Source organism: Mustela putorius, unplaced genomic scaffold (assembly GCF_011764305.1).
Source record: "Mustela putorius furo isolate JIRA1106 unplaced genomic scaffold, ASM1176430v1.1 tig00000145_pilon_pilon_pilon, whole genome shotgun sequence".
NCBI lineage: Eukaryota > Metazoa > Chordata > Mammalia > Carnivora > Mustelidae > Mustela > Mustela putorius.
In genome coordinates, this window is record NW_025421294.1 from 30,991,929 (window position 1) to 31,012,801 (window position 20,873).

Genomic DNA, 20,873 nt, shown 5'->3' on the forward strand with positions numbered 1-20,873 from the left:
TTATCATGGTTTATTGTATAAGTCCAGTAGCAGACCCACTTACATAGCTGGACATAAAAATCTGATTGCACTGAATTTATATGTGTATTTTTTTCATCTTTATAAAGTATTTATCATTAGATAGTTTTTATATAATTCAGCAACAAGAAACTATCATGAAATTAATATACCCACTACAGAAAATCATGTTTTAGATGTTACTGAGTATTCTGTGATATGAAATGTTGATACTATTGATACTAAAATTAAATTGCCAGAGAATAATGAATTACTATTCATTTTTAGTAGTTCTAAGCAAGAAATTTATTATTTATACCATAGAGTGCTCATATAGAGTATATTGTTGCTCCTTATTTCACCTTTTTATATTTACCCTTAATGCTGCATTACAAATGTGTGTTAGTGGTATAGACTTTCACAATGCAGCCAAAAATTAATTAGCTAGAGATCTAATTGAAACTTTTTCCTCAGACAGTACCAGAGAGTTTATTAATTGCAGAGTTTAACATAATGGGTGCTTTATCCATACGGTGATGACTGAAAAACACACAGTGTAGGTGAAAGTTCATCATTTTGCAGTTCCACCAAAATTCACTTATCATCACCAAAGGCTTTGTCTTCATATTGGAAATTGAGGGTAAAAATCTTTTCTGAATTACCTAGTGAAAAATTTGGTCAATATGCCACCCAAAATATGCCTGTTCAGAAATCAGTTATAATAAATTGAGGGAGATGACAAAAATCATTATACCAAAAGTTTTTTGGAACATAAAACCTGGAATAAAAGCATTCCCTGAAGAAATTAATCCGATTAACAGCACAGCCATCGAATTAAGAATGTCATTTAATTGGCTTTGGAAAATTTACCTTGTTATAAGTATAGCTGCATCCACTGAAGTCATGTCCTCTCCCCAGCTTGTTGACATCTCTAAATGTATATCATTCTTTTTGCCAAATTCTTCATGCTGCCACTTACAAAAACTCTCTAGCATCTTCTCTCCATGGTGCCCAATGTATAGATCTGCCTGCAAAAGAAGATATTTTACTTTAAGGCAAATTATTTTCAGATATACCAAAAACTAAAAACTGAGGAGACTTCATGAATTACTAAAGCAGACTGCTGACCATAACAACATTAATTAGAGTCTGGAAGACATTCAGAATTAATTTAGCCTGAGCTAAAAATCTTGATACTTTGTGAGGGTACAATAACTACAAAATATGTTCCATGCTCTTCTGAAAAAGAAGAGAGGTGAATTAAGAATGTGGAACTTTGAGACTTAAATAACTTAATTATTTCTACAATTTAAGAACAAATGTTTTCCAAAATTCTAGTTAAGCAGCATACTGAAAAAGTATGTAATGCATTCTAAAATGAATTACAGATAAGAAGAGGTTTCAAAAATACAGGTTTAAATAAGAAAATAAAACTGTCATTAAAAATCACTTTTAAAAATTACATCTTGGAAAGTTAAGGTTTGTTGTCAGGAACCTTGGAAACTAAGAACGTTCCATTTTTAGAATAAAACCGAGGTATTAACCAAATCTAAAGGCCAGTTTCATGTATAGTTTAAGGGATTTCGTGGATATTTCTGGGTTTTCAAGTCAATAAAAAGCATACTCTTCACATTCACTTTACTTAAAAGTGCCTGAACAAAACTTCTCACCCCACTTAATAGGACAGAAAACTCAAGACTTTCTTACTGGAGTTTCATGGAGCAGAATAAGCTTTATCACACGAAGATTGACCTGCACACCAAGACTCTTGTGTTGGAAAAGGTTAAAAACCTAAAAACAAATAAAAATAAAAATCCTGAAATAAAACTGAAAATCAAATTTATATTTCTTAAAGCCCAGACATGGGAGAAATCTCAATTTTGACATATATATATATATATATATATATATATTTTATATATATATATAAAATATATATATACACACACATACATATATATATATATACACACATACATATATATGTATATATATATATCCCAACTTAAAAACATTTAAGTAATTTTAAAATTAGCTTAATAGGCAAGAATAACTTAGGTAATTCATTATAAATACCAAGAAATTTAGACCTAGCCTTCTGAGATACTCATCACAACCTAACTCTGTAGGCATTTCTGTGGGATACAGAGGGAAGGTAGGCCTTTCACAATTCTGAAGACAGCATTTTAGTAACCAAACCCTAGAAATGACAAAAACCCTAGAAACTGACAAAATGCCAGTGTCCTCCTTTCTTCTGAGAAACAGTCCTGAAAACTGAGCCTGCTTTATGACACCTCCCTATTCGTTCCTTGGAGTATTTTTTCTTTTTTTCTCCCCAAGCTAGCTGCCAAAAAGGAAAAGGTTTTCAAAGCTCTTCTCTTCAATGCTACCCAGGAAGACAAGCTCACAGGCCACTGTTGATTAATGGTATCAGATCCTCATTTACAACTGTTTTTCCCAAAGGATGGTGTGTGTAGCAATGCTGGAAAGCCAGCTGGATTTTTAGGTGGTACCTTGATTTTTTTGGTAAGATTTAGTGTTTACTTAATTTGTAATAGAATATAAAACCAAATCTAGAATTGGAATTCCAGATCTAGAACTACTTTGAAGAAACTGAAATTGGTAGGCTATGTTAGTCTACCCGGTACCAGAATGTTGGCGAGTGCTCTGGAAGTAGCTGAACATAGAAATGACAGAAGGGTGGGAAAATCTGTTCACCACTCAAGTAAGCCAAATGGTAAAAATGAGCAAAAACAGTAAAAATGGAGTTTTGTGAAACATCATATATTTATCCTTGAATCAGGGGCTCCTACCTGCTTTACATGGTAACTGGAATCATAAATGGACATCTGCCTTTGGCTTTTATTTATGTTCATTCTCCCCTAAGAACCACGCTTCACTCCAACCTTCTAATTCTGCCTTGCAGGAGGTTTAACCAACAGGGTAGGCAATTAAGTCAAAGGATTCATTTGGTGGTAAACATCTGTAAGATGCTAGGTATAAACTAGATTTTTGCAGTCCAGAAATTGTTTTTTTTTAAAACATTTTTTTTCTTTTTTAAAGATTTTATTTATTTATTTGACAAACAGAGATCACAAGCAGGCAGAGAGGCAGGAAGAGAGAGAGAGGAGGAAGCAGGCTCCCCGCGGAGCAGAGAATCCGATGTGGGGCTCGATCCCAGGACCCTGGGATCATGACCCGAGACAAAGGCAGAGGCTTTAACCCACTGAGCCACCCAGGCGCCCCTGCAGTCCAGAAATTGTTAACTGAACTAAGCTATGTGTGATCTAGCTGATTAAAAACTGAGCTAACTGCTATTAAGCTTTACTCATAAACTAGTATTATATCTGACATCAAATTTTACATACCTAAGTAAGAGCTCAGTGGATTACCAGCCTCCCTTTTGTTCCACCTCATAACGTATAGTACTTTGGGTGGGGCCATGCATACAAAACAATCTAACATTTCTAATTTCAGCAAATGCCCTTTTATAAGAGAATGAAAGGAAGGGCATAAACAAAGAAAGAAAAGACAGAAGAAAATAGTTTTGCCACATCAAAATCAACAATAAGGATGGTTTCTTTTATTAGAAGATGTGAATTATTATTTTGATATCTTTTGAGATGGAGCAATTTGGCATACTCAAAGCATCTTTTTTTTTTTTTTAAACTGATGTCAATTGAAAGAAAGGAACAGTAATGAGTTAATTTTTAAAGAATGTCATTATACTCACACATTTCTTCCTTAGAGTTTTCTTGAAAAAATTCCAAGCGCACTTTAAAGTTTGCCTACCATATTTAAGATGGTTAGAATGAATCTCCTGGCTGCATCTGCTCCATGATAGGAAACCATTGCTGGGTCTGCAACCACTACAGTCTCTATGTTGTATTCTTGAGGTAATTTGTATGAATATCGTTTCCCTCTTCCACTTTCTGTTATTTTTTTAGATCTAGGTCTTCCTTTATCTGCAACAGAGAAATGGATTTTCTAGCGTAACTCCATATTGGCAAAGTGAATAAAAATTTTTCTATTTCTTCAGTAATTTTAAAAAGTGTTTATTGAATATCAAATTATGATGATCATAATACAGTAGTGAGCAAAAAACAAAGAAGTTCCCCAAAACATGAAATCTAAAAGGGCATCTGGCTTTGGAGCATGACTTTGGAATCAAACAGACCAGACATCTACCATTTATTAGCTCTGCCACTTGGGAAACTAACATCACTCAGGTAGCCTTGGTTTCCTCATCTATAAACTGAAAAACAGTAACATCTAGTGTTGTTCATGTCTTACAATAAGATCGCATTAGTCAAATTTCTAGCCCAGAGTAAATAAAATAACCCAATAAAAAAAAATCACAATTTTCTTTTTGAAACTAGTGACAAAATAAAGGTCTACTTGCAGAAATTGCTTTAAGTGATTGCCTCACACATCCTCAATTCAGGCAGAGACCCTTAATTACTAAAACATTATGCATGGGTTACAAAAGACTTGGTTCTGTCTTCCATCAGGATCCCACAGTAGAAGTTCCTCAGGGAAATAAAGATTCGTCAAACAGAGCCAACTAAAAGCAGTAACCACAAATAAACATATTTATACATTTAAGTGCATAAAATGTAAAATTTGTTTATTAAAACATGCCACTATCAGAATGAAAAGCATGCCACCAAGTGGGAGAAGACAGTTACAATACTTTTCCATAATAAATTAAAAGCTATTCTAAATCAGTAACAGATAACCCAACTGAAAAATTGGCAAAAGACTTGAACAGCCATTTCTCACACACAAGAAAAGACATCCAAATAGCGAATTAGCATATGAGAAGGTGCTCAGTCTCATTAGTCTTCAGGGAAATGCAAATTAAAACCACAATTAATTAAATTACCCAAAATCCCCAGAATGGCTAAAATAAAGAGATGATTATATTAAGTGTTGACAAGAATGTGGGGAGAAATAGAAGTTCTATACACATACAGGCTGAGAGTTTAAATTAGGATAAACACTTTGAAAAATTGGCTAGCAGTAGCCACTAAACTTGAACACCTGCATATCCAATGACCAATGATCTAACATATTTATTCCTCCAAAATGCATGCAAATCACATGTACAAATTATTCACAGTAGTATTTTAATAGTTCAAATATCCATCAATAATATAATGGATGAAAACATTTTGGCCTATTCATTCATACAATGTTCCAGACCTGGAATGTTCCAGAGCAAGGAAACTGAATCAACAACTGCAATGTGCAAGAACATGGATGAACTTCAAAAATATAATGCTGAGCAAAAAAGCCAATTACAGAAAAGTAGGTGGTGTAAGCTTCCATTTACAGAAACAAAAGCTGGAAAGAAGTGACATTAGAAGTCAGGACAGTTAAGTATCTTGGGACATCTGTGGTGCTGATATTTTCCATATTGTGATCTGAGTGTTAACTACATGGGAAAATTTTGGGATATTTTCATCTTCGTTCTGGGAAAATTCAGCCATTGGACACATAATTCATACAGATGAATGTGATACTTCAATAAGGAATTTATTATTTTAACAGCTTTATTGAGATATGTACCAGACAACACATGGGGCCACTGAAGCGTACAACTGAATTAGTCTTAATAAATTTCTACACTTGGGCAACCGTCTCCACAATGCATGGTTAAATCACTGATAACCTGTTCTGTTCCTTGCTATTTATTTATCACCTCTTTTCTAGAACTGGTACTTGGGAGCCAACATCTTTACTATAATCTTTACTATAATTTTAACAGAATCCCTAAAAGTAAACATGGGTGTCTAGTAGAGTCCTGTGGAGATAAACACGTGTGTTCAGTTGGCCATGTCTTCCTGGATGTCCCTAACTTTGTTTTGAATTTCAAAGAACTCACAGTTCTAGTCCATCATGGTAGCGTCTGATAAATTGCTTTCCTTGAGTCCTGTTCCAGGTTGAAGCCATGGCTTGTCAATCCAATTCAAGACTATTCCATTCTACTTTGCAGACTATCTATTCTACCTTTCTTGCCCTCCAACATCTTTCTATGGTGCCAGGATTAATTTATACCATGAATTTTTATACCACTGGTTTCCTTCTATTACTGTCTTCTAGGCTTGACTGAGTTATTTCTGAAATCTAACAAGAACTGGATCCCACCACCCTTGCTGGAAACTCTACTGTTCTGAGATATCGTCATTATTTACACTTTCTCCTTTTCTGACTAGCAGTGACCCAGACTAAAGTCTATTTAATGAACAGTACTACCCAAATTATCAGAAAGAATTTGTTAACTAAGGTAACAAAAGTGTTATAAAAACAAATGCAAACACGCCCTATTTGATATTTTTTTTAAAAAAACATTATATCATGAAACATGATGATACTCAAGGACAAAAACAACAGTAGCCTTCTGCAACAGGAACACAGAGTTAGAAGTGTACTTACTGGATCCATATTTAGTGATTAAAACCAAAAACCTTGATGAAAGACAACATAAGAAATTGGTTTTATCTCTATCTTGAGGTCTATGACAATTAGAAATGAATTTTGTAGTTTTTCTAATCATAATCACAAACCTATCCACAGTTAGTATATTGTTTTATATACTTACAATATTTAGTAGGGGGTATTCCTACAAGTAGATGAAAAGACTTGTCTTGGCAGGGTCAACACCAAATAAACTAACTATAGGAGGAAAGTATATATGCAGCTCTCTTACAGGAATACGTCACTGACCTTGTATGTGAAAATCATGCAACGGTAGGAAGACAAAGGATGAAAAGACAGGCAAAATATTAGAAAGCAGACATCATCACAAATAAAATTAATCAGACTTAGGGGAAGAAAAGGGAGGTTGTTAGAATTATTCTCCTTTGTTGCTGTTTTTATTTGTTTTGGTTTGTGCAGGGGTGGGTGGGAGGTTGTTTGGATTTTATTTTTGAGTGACTAGGTAGATAGAAGGCAGAGGATATTAGCAGAGGAATTTGGGAAAGAAGATGATGGGTTCCATTTTAGACTGACTGAGTCTGAAGTGTCTAAGAGATAGCTGAGTACTGGTGACTAAGCACCTGACAGGAGAGGTCAAACTGGGGATTGGAACTAATCAGTGTGTAAGCGAGGTTGAACGCATGGGTTTGGATTACATCACCCTTGGGAAAGCGTGTGGTGCGAGAAACAGAAAGAAAAGGAGGAAACCCGAGGAAATGCTTATATTTAGGGGATGTACATATGGAACAAGATATGCCCACAGAAGAGACAGAAATGTAAGAAAAATAAGATGAGAAGAAACCAAGGGGAGAGTTATAAAATGGGGGGACTTTTGAACTATAGCAAGAATGGTAAAAAGAAATGGTAAACAGAGAAAAAAGTTTGTTTCCTTTATTACTCCAGCTAGGGGCAGCTGTGCTAGCTCTAATCTGCCAGTGTGCTACACTCTTATTTGCAAGTTACATTTAAATAGATTACATGGAATATCCTAGAATGTTTCTTAACAATCTCAACTAAATGGTAGACTCCATCATACAAGTTAACCATTGTGTATGAATCATGCATATTGAAGTAATCTTTTTATTAAGTTGCGTTCTTTGATGGCCTCATTGTCTGCATCAACAACGCTAAGCTTGTTTTTCATCTCCCAAATCTTGAGACCATTTTCTACCCATATGCATGCATGAAAACAACAAAGTTGATGGCACACGTTTCCAGTTAGTGAAGAAATTTTAAAATGTGTGGTCACCAATGCTCAATGTGCGCTCTCCGTAATGCCCTACACATAGTGACAGTAGTCTCCACAACAGTTAAGGATGACATATGGAAACCATTTCTGTTGAAGTTAGCTCTAAGAATAGAGGGGATCTCTATGTCCCGCTCAAATTGATCGGTGTTCTTCAGTTTTACAAACCTCCTTGCAACAGGGAGTCCTAGACGTACAAGTTTTTACTAAAATGTTATATAATATATACTAATGTCACTTGCCTGCTTTAAACCTTTTTGCTCCCCTATAAAGTCCTTATCACAGCACATATAATGAAGTCCCTTCATCATCCAGTTCATGACTACCTTTCCAGAGTTGTATCTCATGTCCATACTGCAGCCATTTGGCTTCAGCTCCCTACGCTGATGCTGTCTCCTGCCTTCCTACCTCTGCACACATTTCTCCTTTTGCCTGAAATGTTCTTCCCTGCCTGACAATAGGCACTAAAAACTTCACACGAGTTTTTCACCGTCTGACATAGTCTCATTTAATTTTTTTTTTTTAAGATTTTATCAATTTATTTGTCAGAGAGAGGGAGAGCAAGAAAGCGAGCACAGGCAGGCAGAGGCAGAGGGAGAAGCAGGCTCCCTGCTGAACAAGGAGCTCTATGCGGGACTCGATCCCAGGACTCTGGGATCATGACCTGAGCCGAAGGCAACTGCTTAACCAACTGAGCCACCCAGGCGTCCCAGTCTCATTTAATTTTGACAAGAGCTCTGAGGTCCAGATATCGCTATCCCCATTCCGTCTACTGTACACGAAGCTTTTGAGAGAGAAAGTCAGTTTTCTAAAGTCGCACAGCTACAAAGTGGTAGCATAAGTTTGTGAACACAGGCAGAGACTCCGAAGTCTATTATCAGAATCCCCACACACTCTGTTCCTTTCTCTCAGAGATGTACGTCTGTAATCAAGATAAGTTTTACTTGATCTTTGCGGCTCAGACCCCAATATCAGATGCATGGTTTCTTGTGTACTGAACCTGTCAGAGTCCTTATCATACTACAGTATAATTACTCACTTACTAGTTTGTCTAAAATAATACACTGGTTTCCTCTTAAGAGTAAGAGTTGCGCCATTTAGCTCTATATCTCTGCAAAGTGACTGGCAGTGCTTGTGTTACAAACAGAGAAGCTATGGAGCTTGGAAAGTGGAAAACGGTATGGAGGTTCCACAAAAACTTAAAAAACAGAAATACCACCTCACCCAATAATTACACTGCTAGGTATTTACTCAAGGAAAATGAAAACGAAAAGACACACCCACCCCTATATTTACTGTAGCATTATTCATAATAGCTAAGATAAGGAAGCAACTGAAGTGTCCATGGAAAAATGAATGGATGAAGAAGATGTTATATATATATTCAATGGACTAGCACTCAGCTATAAAAAAGAATGAGATCTTGCCATGTGTGACAACATAGATGGACCTAGAGGGCATTATGCTAAGATAAGTCAGTCAGACAGAGAAAGACAAGTACTATATGATTTCACATATTTGTGGAATCTACAGAAGAAAACAACAACCAACCAACAACAACAACGACAACAAAAAACCCCACAAACAGACTCATAAATACAGAGAATGACCTGGTGGCTGCCAGAGGAAAAGGGTGTGGGGTAATAGGTAGAGTAGGGGAAGGGGATTAAGGGGTACCAACTTCTTCTTTACAAAATAAATGCAAAGTACAGCATAGGGAATATAGTCAATAATAACGTACTGATTTTGTATAGTGACAGAAAGTAACTACTTACTGTCATGAGTGCTGAATAATGTAGAGTGTCAAATCACTATGTGGCACACTTGGAACTAATATAACATTGTGTGGCAACTATACTAAAATAAAATTTTGAAAGAATTTACGGGAATTGACAAGGAGTACTGAGCTGGAATGAAACCAAAGCTATGCCTTGGATCCAGGGGGGGTCTCTGGCTTTCAACCTCATGTGCCTTCTCTGTATTATCTTCTATAGAAGGACACAACAAAGTCATCCTAAAGGTAAGGTTTCCTGTTCGGAAAAAAAATATTCATGAAGTCAGTACATAGAAACATAATTTAAAAAGGCATTAAAATGATAAAGGAGACTAGTAAAAGGACCAATTTGAATACAAGGAAACTTTTTCATTCCTAGGCAGGAAGGCAGATACTGCAACATTATCCAAAGCTGTTTATCAAGGCTTAAGGGTTGATATCAAGGAATCAAGGGTTTAATATGTTAACACATCAGCCTGATCTGAAGTAAAAAGGGAAGAGCTACAATTAGACATATTGGTATAAGTAAATCAATGTTCTATTTTACATATGGCTATTTTTAAAGCCATTTTTAAAATTCTAGATCTAAATTTAAAAAGTATTTGAAAATAGGTAAACTCGGTGAATCACCCAATTGCTAGCTTAATACTCCTTGCATGCAAGCGCCTGACCCAAATAGTTTGGTCAATTAATACTGAACCGTCATGCTTTCAAAATAAACACAATAAGAAACTTCATGAGCATTGTTTGCCAAATAGTAACTGTTTATTTATGCTTTGTAAACCTATTAAAATTAAAAATTTTCTAAAAATCTTTCTTCTACGCACCATGGCACACAAAGCCTGCTTTGTGTCATCCTGTTCATGGTAGTTAGAATAGCTGGAACTTACTCCGATTTGGAAGTCACACAGCGTAGACTTTTAGTATAACTCATACAAGACATTTTCCTTAAATGGACTAAATTCAAGGTGTTGCTGCTGTCATTCATCGACACAAGAGACTTTATTTGGCTTGGTCATAACACTATGACTCCTGTTCAGCAGTTTTATCTCCTTGGTGTCTATATACTTCTTTGAAGAGAGAAGAGGGATATGTCTTACTTAAACTGACTAAATGAATGAATAGAGGGGCACAGATATCTACTTAATCCACTCTGAAGATGCTTGCCATACAGACTGATACCATGAGTTTTCATGGAAGAAAACAGAAATCATGGATTAATTAGAGATATATACACCAAAACAGAAAGAGTTCTTCCTGAATCTGAAGCACTGTAAGCCAGCAATGATTGGAGCAACCTATGCCTGCTGTAAATGTTACTAATTGTCACAAGTCATAGACCAAAACTAGCCTCAAATACTATAACCAACTTTCAAATTGGTATCTTGGCCCTCACTCTACTGACACCTAATTTTAAATCTGCAAGTCAATTTTTTAATGTCTTTATAACATAAAATTCTAAATTCATGTTTCCTCAGATTCTAACTAGAAATCTTTCTCCTGTCTGTGACTATTCACTGAGATGTCTGGATTAGATATCTAACAATTTTTCCTAGGGACACTTCAAATTATTTTCTGAGTGTTGGCTATTACTTTCGGATCCTACTTACATAACAGAAATCATCCATTTTCCTTACCATTCTTGCCAACACAGAGAGCTCTGCCAAAGGAAGTAAGAAAGCACACAAAACAGTCACCCCCATTTTATCTCTGTGCAGAACTGGCAGAGACTAGGATTTAATGGCCGGAAATGCTTATGAGCTTCTGAAATGTCCAGATTGGAGGTATTCTGATACTGAGAATAAAACTCAAAGAAATAAATCTTTACGCTTCTCCCCATTACACTGTTAATTTTAACCTCCAAGATGATTTTTACTTGGGCCAAACTTAAAAGAAGAAGAAAGAGGAGGAAGAGGAGGAGGAGGGGAACAGCAAGGTGAACAAGAAGAAGGAAGAAGTAGAAGAGGCATCGAGTTGAAGTAAAGATAATTATGATAGACTCAACGAGGTGGACTAAAATAAGGCCATGAGCTCACAGTATTCAGTTTTAGGAGATCAGGAATTCTCTTGATGTCATGTCTATGCCTGTGAGGTAAACAGTACACCATGAGGAACATTCCACAGTTCGAAAGAGATAGAGGGCATGCTACATATTAATCTCTTAAGTCCCTCTGGAGTTCCATTTTTTGATACTAAAATGTGGCACTTTGCAGAAGACTAAAAGAGAAGTCTAAAATCAATATATTTAATTGTTGTTGACCAGAAGAGATTCCACATTTTGAGAAAAGTATAAAACTAGTATATGGAGGGATGGACAGATGAACAGACAGAAAGGGAAGAGAAAAAATCTTAATGTTTTCTTCTCACATTGTGTATTTGTGAAACCCTTCCAGGATAAGGCATTACCTGAAACGATACCACAGTAATGACTGTGAGGAGCTGACTTCTCTGTGACTTTTTCCTCCACGGACCTTTTCTGCCTATATACACGGTGTGGGTGACCCGTTATGGCCATTGTATCATTGAGTGGTTCAATAAATATGAAGTCCTCATTGAGCTGTATAAATCCCATCTGGAAATATATAACATAAAAAGATACGTAAGAAATACTATTTGGATAAATTACTTTCTAGGCTCTCCTACTCACACACACTCTATGTTCTTTCACATATATGCATACGTTCTAGTGAAGCTTTTTCAGCAACGCCACTAAAAGGTAACTGTCCTCCCATTTTATTACTTCATCTTTACATACTTTATTGCACTAGCATAAACTTCATTTAGTTAGGCTTAGACTGTGTGGGTGGGAGGCTAGATGCCAGCAACAGATGCACAGTAAAAATTCTGGAATGGTTAAAGGCTCACTTTGGGAGACCCATGGGGTCACTTACATGTAGGCATGTACAGAAAACCAATATGGTTTTTAGTTGCATGTACCACATAGTCCAACTTCTCAACAATCATTATTTAATAAAGTGATTCATGTAACATGTCAAACCAAAGGCAGGTGACATTGCATTGAAATTATTATATAAAATACTCCTGAAACCATGTACTAACCATTTTTAAAACCTTTGCTCAGTAAAGTACAGAAAAAAATGAATCATCACTTACACAAGCATGTTTCAAGTCATATAATGCCATGTTTTTAAAGTTAGCCAATTGTAGACAGAGAGCTAAAAACTGTAAAATATGGTTATTATCAATAAAAAGAACTTATAACAAGTAGGTATCCTTTAATTATATTGAGGCTAAGCCTTGTCATTTCTTTCCTTCCTTTTTTAAAATATAAATTTATATTATAACTAGGAAAATATTCCACAGAGACATATGACTTGAACTTTTTGGTTTTTATTATTTTATTCTGCAGTGATGTATATATTACATGTATAAAATATACTTGACTACATATACTTGACTTCTGTTAACTCTTTAACCAATGTTTTTGAAGAATCCCTTAGAACCTGCATTTTTCATACCCAGTCTACTATCAAAGTTCTTCATTGTTTTGAATTACATAAAAACTATGTATAGTTCACTTTAATTTGATCCACATACAGCTAGAATAGTAATAATATACTTACTTCTTCAGATACAGTAATTCTTCTATACAGAATGTTAAGAAAAATTAAATCTATACTAAAAAGAGGTGTGTTTTCCTTAAAAGTACAGAGGAGACTTTTTCTTTTGTTTTAATCATTAAAGTGTACTATATCTCCTCTCCAGAAAGACTAGATGATTGCCAATATGCCATCTCATTTTATTCTATATTGAATCAATGTTACAAAATATCTTAAGAATAAATCTAAAAATACTCATCACTTTTTTAATCAAATTTTTATAACATTAATAAAATCCTCAAGTACTAGAATAACAGTTCCATCGCCTCTGTCTGTTGTCCCCTTCTGTTTCTCCCTCTCCTTGTCTTTCATAGACACACACACACACACACAGAGGGGATGGGGATAATGGAGAAAAGATTTACTGTGACAATTCTTGTAAAACAGGTATGCATTATATACTTGTGCCTTTTGGGGGGCTTTTTCATTCATAGGGGCTTATAAGGATCAGATTTATTAGGTAGAGAAAATCAACCTGAGAAGCCTGGACTCACTCTAGGAAAAATTCATAGGATGTCATGTGTATACTTTTGCCATTCTAAAATACAGTCACCAATACATGGGTACTAGAACAAAGGATAGAAAGTTGAAAAAGTGAGAGAGACACCGGCGGTATACTTTCTCTCAGCCTAGAAATTCCCTTGAATCCTTTTTATGTAACAAATTTCCATTGTTCCATTATTCTCCAGCTAAAATATCACCTTGTCTCGGAAGCCCAAAACCACTTCTACAGTCTTATGGTAGAAGCGGTCAGGTACCCCTCAATTTAATTTTTTATTTTTTATAAACATATATTTTTATCCCCAGGGGTACAGGTCTGTGAATCGCCAGGTTTACACACTTTACAGCACTCACCAAAGCACATACCCTCCCCAATGTCCATAACCTCACCCCTCTTCTCCCAACCCCCCTCCCCCCAGCAACCCTCAGTTTGTTTTGTGAGATTAAGAGTCACTAATGGTTTGTCTCCCTCCCAATCCCATCTTGTTTCATTTATTCTTCTCCTACCCACTTAAGCCCCCATGTTGCTTCACCACTTCCTCATATCAGGGAGATCATATGATAGTTGTCTTTCTCCACTTGACTTATTTTGCTAAGCATGAACGTTCTAGATCCATCCATGTTGTCGCAAATAGCAAGATTTCAGTTCTTTTGACGGCTGCATAGTATTCCATTGTGTATATATACCACATCTTCTTGATCCATTCATCTGTTGATGGGCATCTAGATTCTTTCCATAGTTTGGCTATTGTGGACATTGCTGCTATAAACATTCGGGTGCATGTGCCCCTTTGGATCACCATGTTTGTATCTTTAGGGTAAATACCCAGTAGTGCAATTGCTGGGTCATAGGGCAGTTCTATTTTCAACATTTTGAGGAACCTCCATGCTGTTTTCCAGAGTGGTTGCACCAGCTTGCATTCCCACCAACAGTGTAGGAGGGTTCCCCTTTCTCCGCATCCTCACCAGCATCTGTCATTTCCTGACTTGTTGATTTTAGTCATTCTGACTGGTGTGAGGTGATATCTCATTGTGGTTTTGATTTGTATTTCCCTGATGCCGAGTGATATGGAGCACTTTTTCATTGGTACCCCTCAATTTAAATCCTAATTTCAACAAGCACTATGTATAAAAACTTGGACATTTTACTTAACATCTCTTAATCTCAAAATAACATGGGCTTATAGATGTCTATGAAAAAATTTAGGACAGTGTCACACACAGAACAGGTATTCATCAAACAACAGATCCCTCCCTCAAACTGTTATAATGGGTCATTTTTATATTTATGATAGCAATTATTTCATTCTCCTCATCAAAATCGCTATTGCTTATGTGTCTGTATCTTACCCCATTAAGTATAATTTCTTTAAGACCAAGTACTGTGCCTTAGTTATATTTACAAATTCTTTTTTTTTTTAAGATGTTTATTTATTTATTTGACAGAGAGAGATAACAAGTAGGCAGAGAGGCAGGCAGAGAGAGGAAGGGAAGCAGGCTCCCTGCCGAGCAGAGAGCCTGATGCGGGGCTCGACCCCAGGACCCCGGGACCATGACCTGAGCCGAAGGCAGAGGCCCAACCCACTGAGCCACCCAGGCGCCCCATATTTACAAATTCTTGATGGTTAATGCAGACTAGCATACAATGAATGCCAAGAATGTAGAGTATTAAACATATTTTTTAAATCTCTGATTTAAAGTTCAAAAAACACTGAATGTCAAATACCTGAAAAGATACTAGAAATTGTTTTTAATAGTATAAAATGCTCATTATGATCTTAACCTCTGGCATAAATGAAAATTCTAAGTAAACAAAAAAATTATTTTTAATATGAATCCCAATGAATTGTTTTCCACACATGTGTTCATTGTCTCCGATGTAAAACTAGAATGAATTTTGAAGTAATTACAAGAAAGGCAAAAAAATCTTCCCTTAATAGAAAAAAGGACAGTAAATATTTAAAACTTGAAATAATAATTATTAAGATGTAGTACATCTACACAGGGATTGAGAGTAGATGCTATCACAGTATTTATCCCTGATGCATGCTGTGAAAATACAAAAATATGTTACTCTTATGAGGTTCAGTCAGTATTGAAGGTCACTAATACAACTGATAGTGTGGCTGATGATGAAAATAATAAGTATTATGATGCTCAGTAAGAACATCTCAAACAAACATGCTCAGTTTCCTTAAATCACAAATTTATAACCTGATACATTCTTTCAAAAGGTTATAAGTATAGTTGGATTTAGAACAATAAACCAAGGGGCACCTGAGTGGCTCAGTTTTTAAGCATCTGCCTTCGGCTCAGGTCATGATCCCAGGGTCCTGGTGTTGAGCCCCATATTGGGGTCCCTGCTCCATGGGAAGCCTCTTCTCTCTGTCCCTCTCCCCCAGCTTGTGTTCCCTCTATCACTGTGTCTTTGTCATATACATAAATAAATAATCTAAAAAAAAAAATAAACCAAATAAAATTGACTTGCATACCAACATACAAAATTTAATGACTCCAAAAACAGATTGTGGACTGAATATTATTTGGATTCATAACATACTACTAAGCAACTTTGAGAAAGATACAGTGACTTAATCTACACAACTGTAAGACTGTGCAGAACATTGACTTTTGACAAGCACATGTAATGCTCTTATCATAGGATGTGATACTGGGTAACCACTCAATAAATGCTCACCATGATTTTTATTTTATTAATTAGAATAACCACAAGAAATCAAAGCACCAAACATTTGAGTATGAAGTAGTGACCTCAGGAGTCCAAAGAATCAAAACTGATCCACCTTTGTATTCCCATAGGACCATACTAAATATTTTCTGAAATAAATTTTTTTTTTAATTAGGATTTAGAAACCACTTCCTAGTAATTATTTGTTGGTTCTTTATCTGCAGACATTTTTAAAAACAAGAAGCCATTTTTGAAAAGGAAAAAAATGTTGGAGTAATTATAAATGGTGACTCACTCATTCAATACATATTTACTGTCTGACTACAGTGTGCTCACTCTGGGGCAAAGTTAGCACTAAGTGATTAGCGTTCTTTCTTCAGGGAAGGGTTTTCCATCTGAGACCAGAATACTATCCTAAAGAAAGGAAAGTGCTCTAGCTTAGGTCAGTATCTTTCAAGATAATTCCTTCTATTAAAGCAGAACTACAGAAAAACTTGAGGTCTTCGTTGTCACCATGAAAGCCTCATGTTTCCCATTGACCTCTGTGCACAAGGATCCCTGCGCACAAGGGTCAATAATCTGACAGCATTCATGTTAGTGCAAACATTGTCCTTTAAGTTTCAGAAGGAAAGAAAAGAGAATGTGAATATCATACAGCACACCATCTAAAATAAATGCAAGACTTATAAGCACTTTTCTCCCAGAATGCTCTTATTTAGATTTTTCAAAATGATTTTAAATGTTTTGAGACATTTCACACAAAATTTGGAAATGAAATTAAGTTTAACAGATGTTCCCTACCTTATTTCTGTTATCATATGCATATTCTCATATGGTGGTATCTGTTCATTTGTCATTGAATGTTATTCTTTGATTTCACAATTTAGCAAGAATTTCGGTATTTTGCAATTACAAAATACAATTGTATTTTGTACAATTACATTAATATGTTACCATTCATTTCTTTTCTTTTTTTTACTAGTTCTGACATTTTATTTCTCTATTTAGATACCTCTGTGCTTTATTAAGACAACAAAGAAAATGATCTTCATGTAGGTGCACTGGAACTGTCACTATATTCTAAGCACAAAAAATTTGATTTGGTAAATGTGCCAGATATACTGTTGGTGAAGTGCTCCAATTAACCAATATAAATATTTCATGTTTTCAAATTCAAGTTAATTATGGTCTTTTAAAAATAGATCCTAAAACTCTAATGCAAACATAACTTAAAAATGACTTAGGGGCATCTGGGTGGCTCAGTCAGCTAAGCACTGGACTCTCAGTGTTGGCTCAGGTCATGATCTCAGGGTGGTGAGATCGAGCCCTGAGACCTCCAGCTCCACTCTCAGTGGAAGTCTGCTTGAGATTCTCTCTCTCTCTCTCTCCCTCTTTCTCCGTCCTTTCCGCACTCTCTTTCTCTCTCATAAATAAATACATAAAATTGTTATAAGTGACGTAAAAATTGGAAAACAACATGGCACTCTCCACTCTTGTTCCCCCTCTTCACTGACAGGGTACTTTACTTCCACCACCTCACTGCCCATTCCCTCACAGAACTGAAACACTACTATAGTTACCTCAGATTTTCTCTTCATTCTTCCCTGATTCTTTCTGGAAAACTATTTTCCAGAACCTTGGTTTTCTGGGTCAGCTTTCAATGTGTTGGCTGAAGATATTTATCTGAGGCTCAAACTGCATATTGTCAGTCTTTGATAATGTCCTATTTTAAAAATACATAGCATAAAAACTCCATAGCATAAGTGCTAAAGGACATGAGGAATGTGTTAGATCATTATAATTATTACATAATTTCAGGATATCCGAAGTGTCTTGAGGGATAGCAGAATCTGGATATGATGAGGGCAAGGCTATTCCCATGAGAGGAGATGTTATAAGCAAACGTAAAGAGGACATGGAGTCTAGCTAAGAGTTAAGAAGATGACTGTTTTAAGTAGAGAGATGGGAAAAGGTAGCAAAAAAAAAAAAATGAACCCACATAATTGAAAACATCAAATGATGAAATTCATTCATTCATTTATTTATTTATTTATTTATTTATTTGAATGATGAAATTCTTGATAGGAAGTCAATGTCCTGAGGTTCTGAGGATGATTACTATCATGTCTGACCACAGGTATATCAAAGAATTAGTGAGGCTCTAAAAGAAGCCCAAATGTTGTGTTTCTACACAGCAATTACAGAAGTTGTGAAAAGATCTGGCATCTTGAGACACTTATGAAAATATTATAGACACAATGCTGATGCTCTACATGAACTGAGCAATGTACATTTGGCTTTATTTGAGTATTTTTTTGTACAGTAATGTTACAGTATACATCTCATTAAGTAAATAAAGTATATAAAGCATTTTATAGTTCAGAGTATAACCATAATATAGGGCTTGATGTAAATTATAATACTGTAGGTTTGTTCGATGCTTTAGTCAAAAGACATCATTTTTAAGAATACTATAAATAGCAGTGATTTTTCATGCATTTGTGTATTCAATACATACAAGCAAGTCTAGGAAAATACACTTCTGACACCCAATCTATCCTACTGTCTTACAATGCTGAACTCTTCCTGACTTGACCCTTTTGATGTTCCCCCTTTACGCCCACAGGGGGAAATTCTAAATCCTTTGTGAAGATATATAAAGTATAAGGTCATGATAAACTCTTGCCTACCTCTTCAGTTTTATTTTTACTACTTCAACTTTATATATAACCACAACAAACACATTTTTAAAGATTTTGTTTATTTATTTGACAGAGAGACAGAGAGCTCAGAAGCAGGGAGAGCAGCAGGCAAAGATAGAAGCAGGCCCCCCACTGAGCAGGGAGCCTGATGTGGGGCTCAATCCCAGGACCCTCAGATCATGACCTGAGCTGAAGGCAGAGGCTTAACCGACTGAGCCACCCAGTGCCCCCAACAAACACATTTTAATTGTGTGAACAAATATCATATTTTAACATATTTCAGAATAACTTTTAGTTGTATGATCACATCTTGGTACATTGCACATGCTGGTTTCTCTTTCCAGAAAGTCATTCTTGGTTATTTCTTAAAAAAACAAGCCAACCTGGCCCTCTCTCCAAAGTAACCAGTGCCTTCCTGATTCACTTCTACACTGTACCTTTCCCGTTATTACACTAATCAGTCCACTATAGTCATGGTTGTTGTGTGTCCCTGATCAGACCATGAGGCTTTGGGCACAGAGCTCAACTTCCTGCCTTCAACACATAAGGCCTAGTATACAGCAGGTACTCAAGGAATGTAGCTTTTATCTTAACATACTCTTCCTTTTTGAGATAAAAAGAAAACATATCCATTCAATGCTTGAGACCATCTATTCCATCTACTCTAAGTAAACTCCATTTGAAGGGAAATTACTATTCAATTTCTCCACTCCGGCTTTCCCAGCATTGCCTTCCTTGTGAGCCCAAGTTCCATCTTTAGAAAAAGCTTTCATGAGACCACACTGTTAACATTATTCTGTTTTCTTTCTTTGCCAAAGGGCTTCGGGAAGTATCCTGAACCTATGAGAGTAGAAGCAAACTTAGAAATCACTGGGCCATCAACAGAGTTTAAAATCAAGAAAACCGAGACTTGGAAATGTGGCATAACTTGCCTAGAATCACACAGAGACTTCATCCGAGCATCAGGGCTAGAATCTAATATTCCCAGTTTCCAAATTTGTTTTTGGTTTTAACACATCACTCTAAATTTGCGTGCTACCTGCATTTTCCTTTCCCCCACTGAGCTCTGGAAATTGTTCTAAAGCCGCCCACCATTTCCTGTCCTTTGTTCTCCTCCCTGAGGCATTTGGCCCTTGACCACTTTTCTTCTCCAGGAATATTACATTGCTCTTGCTCTCTTCTCTAGCAACTGTTTGTTTCCTTAAACTGGTCACGTTCCTTACTCCAAAGCAGGTCTTTGGTCAGCAACTGCTGTCTGCAGTAATCCCTCCCAAAGGTTTTATAACACCCTCTATGCATAGAGACAATACCCAAATCCCCAATCCCCCTCTCAGCCCACTATTTCCATTGAAGATCCATGATCCTCCCTGTTCACTTCTCATCCCCTCACTTCAGATGTGTAATCCTGCTCCCACACCAGTGCCTCTCTCTGAATGTGTATCTCTGTTCATGCCTCAAACGAATCTCTAGTTACCTAAGCTAAAGAAAATATAGCCTTTTTCTCTTTACTTCTTCTAAAATATTTACAAGGAAACAATAATGTAAGAAAATAATATGCCTGAATGCCAGACACTGTGTATATATGTTTTCACTTAATCAACCAGCAAGCTTGTGCCATGTAGGCTAACTTCACTAGTTTCATAGTTGAAAAAAGTGAGTTTCAAAAAGATTTACTGTGTCCTAAGGTCACAAATCAGTATGTGGTGAAGACAGGATTCAAACCAAAGAGTGCCTTTGTGAGGCCATCTGAGGCCATATCACTGTTATTCCAAATAACTCTCATCTTTAAAAAATTTTGCACTGAGGGTTTGAGGTCAGGCACAACACCTCACGAATGGTAGATGTCCAAAATTTGATATCAACA

The 20,873-nt window shown here is 36.1% G+C and overlaps 1 protein-coding gene across 1 annotated transcript in view; it reads right to left on the reverse strand.

The window, feature by feature from the left end:
- ADAMTS19 (ADAM metallopeptidase with thrombospondin type 1 motif 19) overlaps nucleotides 1-20,873 on the reverse strand; it is a 256,769-nt gene that overhangs the window by 197,992 nt on the left and 37,904 nt on the right. The window contains exons 3-6 of the mRNA XM_045075551.1: nucleotides 11,904-12,069; nucleotides 3,790-3,962; nucleotides 1,705-1,788; nucleotides 868-1,025 (exon numbers count right to left, since the gene is read on the reverse strand). Of these exons, the coding sequence (XP_044931486.1) occupies nucleotides 868-1,025; nucleotides 1,705-1,788; nucleotides 3,790-3,962; nucleotides 11,904-12,069 (581 nt within the window). The remainder of the gene's footprint in view (nucleotides 1-867; nucleotides 1,026-1,704; nucleotides 1,789-3,789; nucleotides 3,963-11,903; nucleotides 12,070-20,873) is intronic.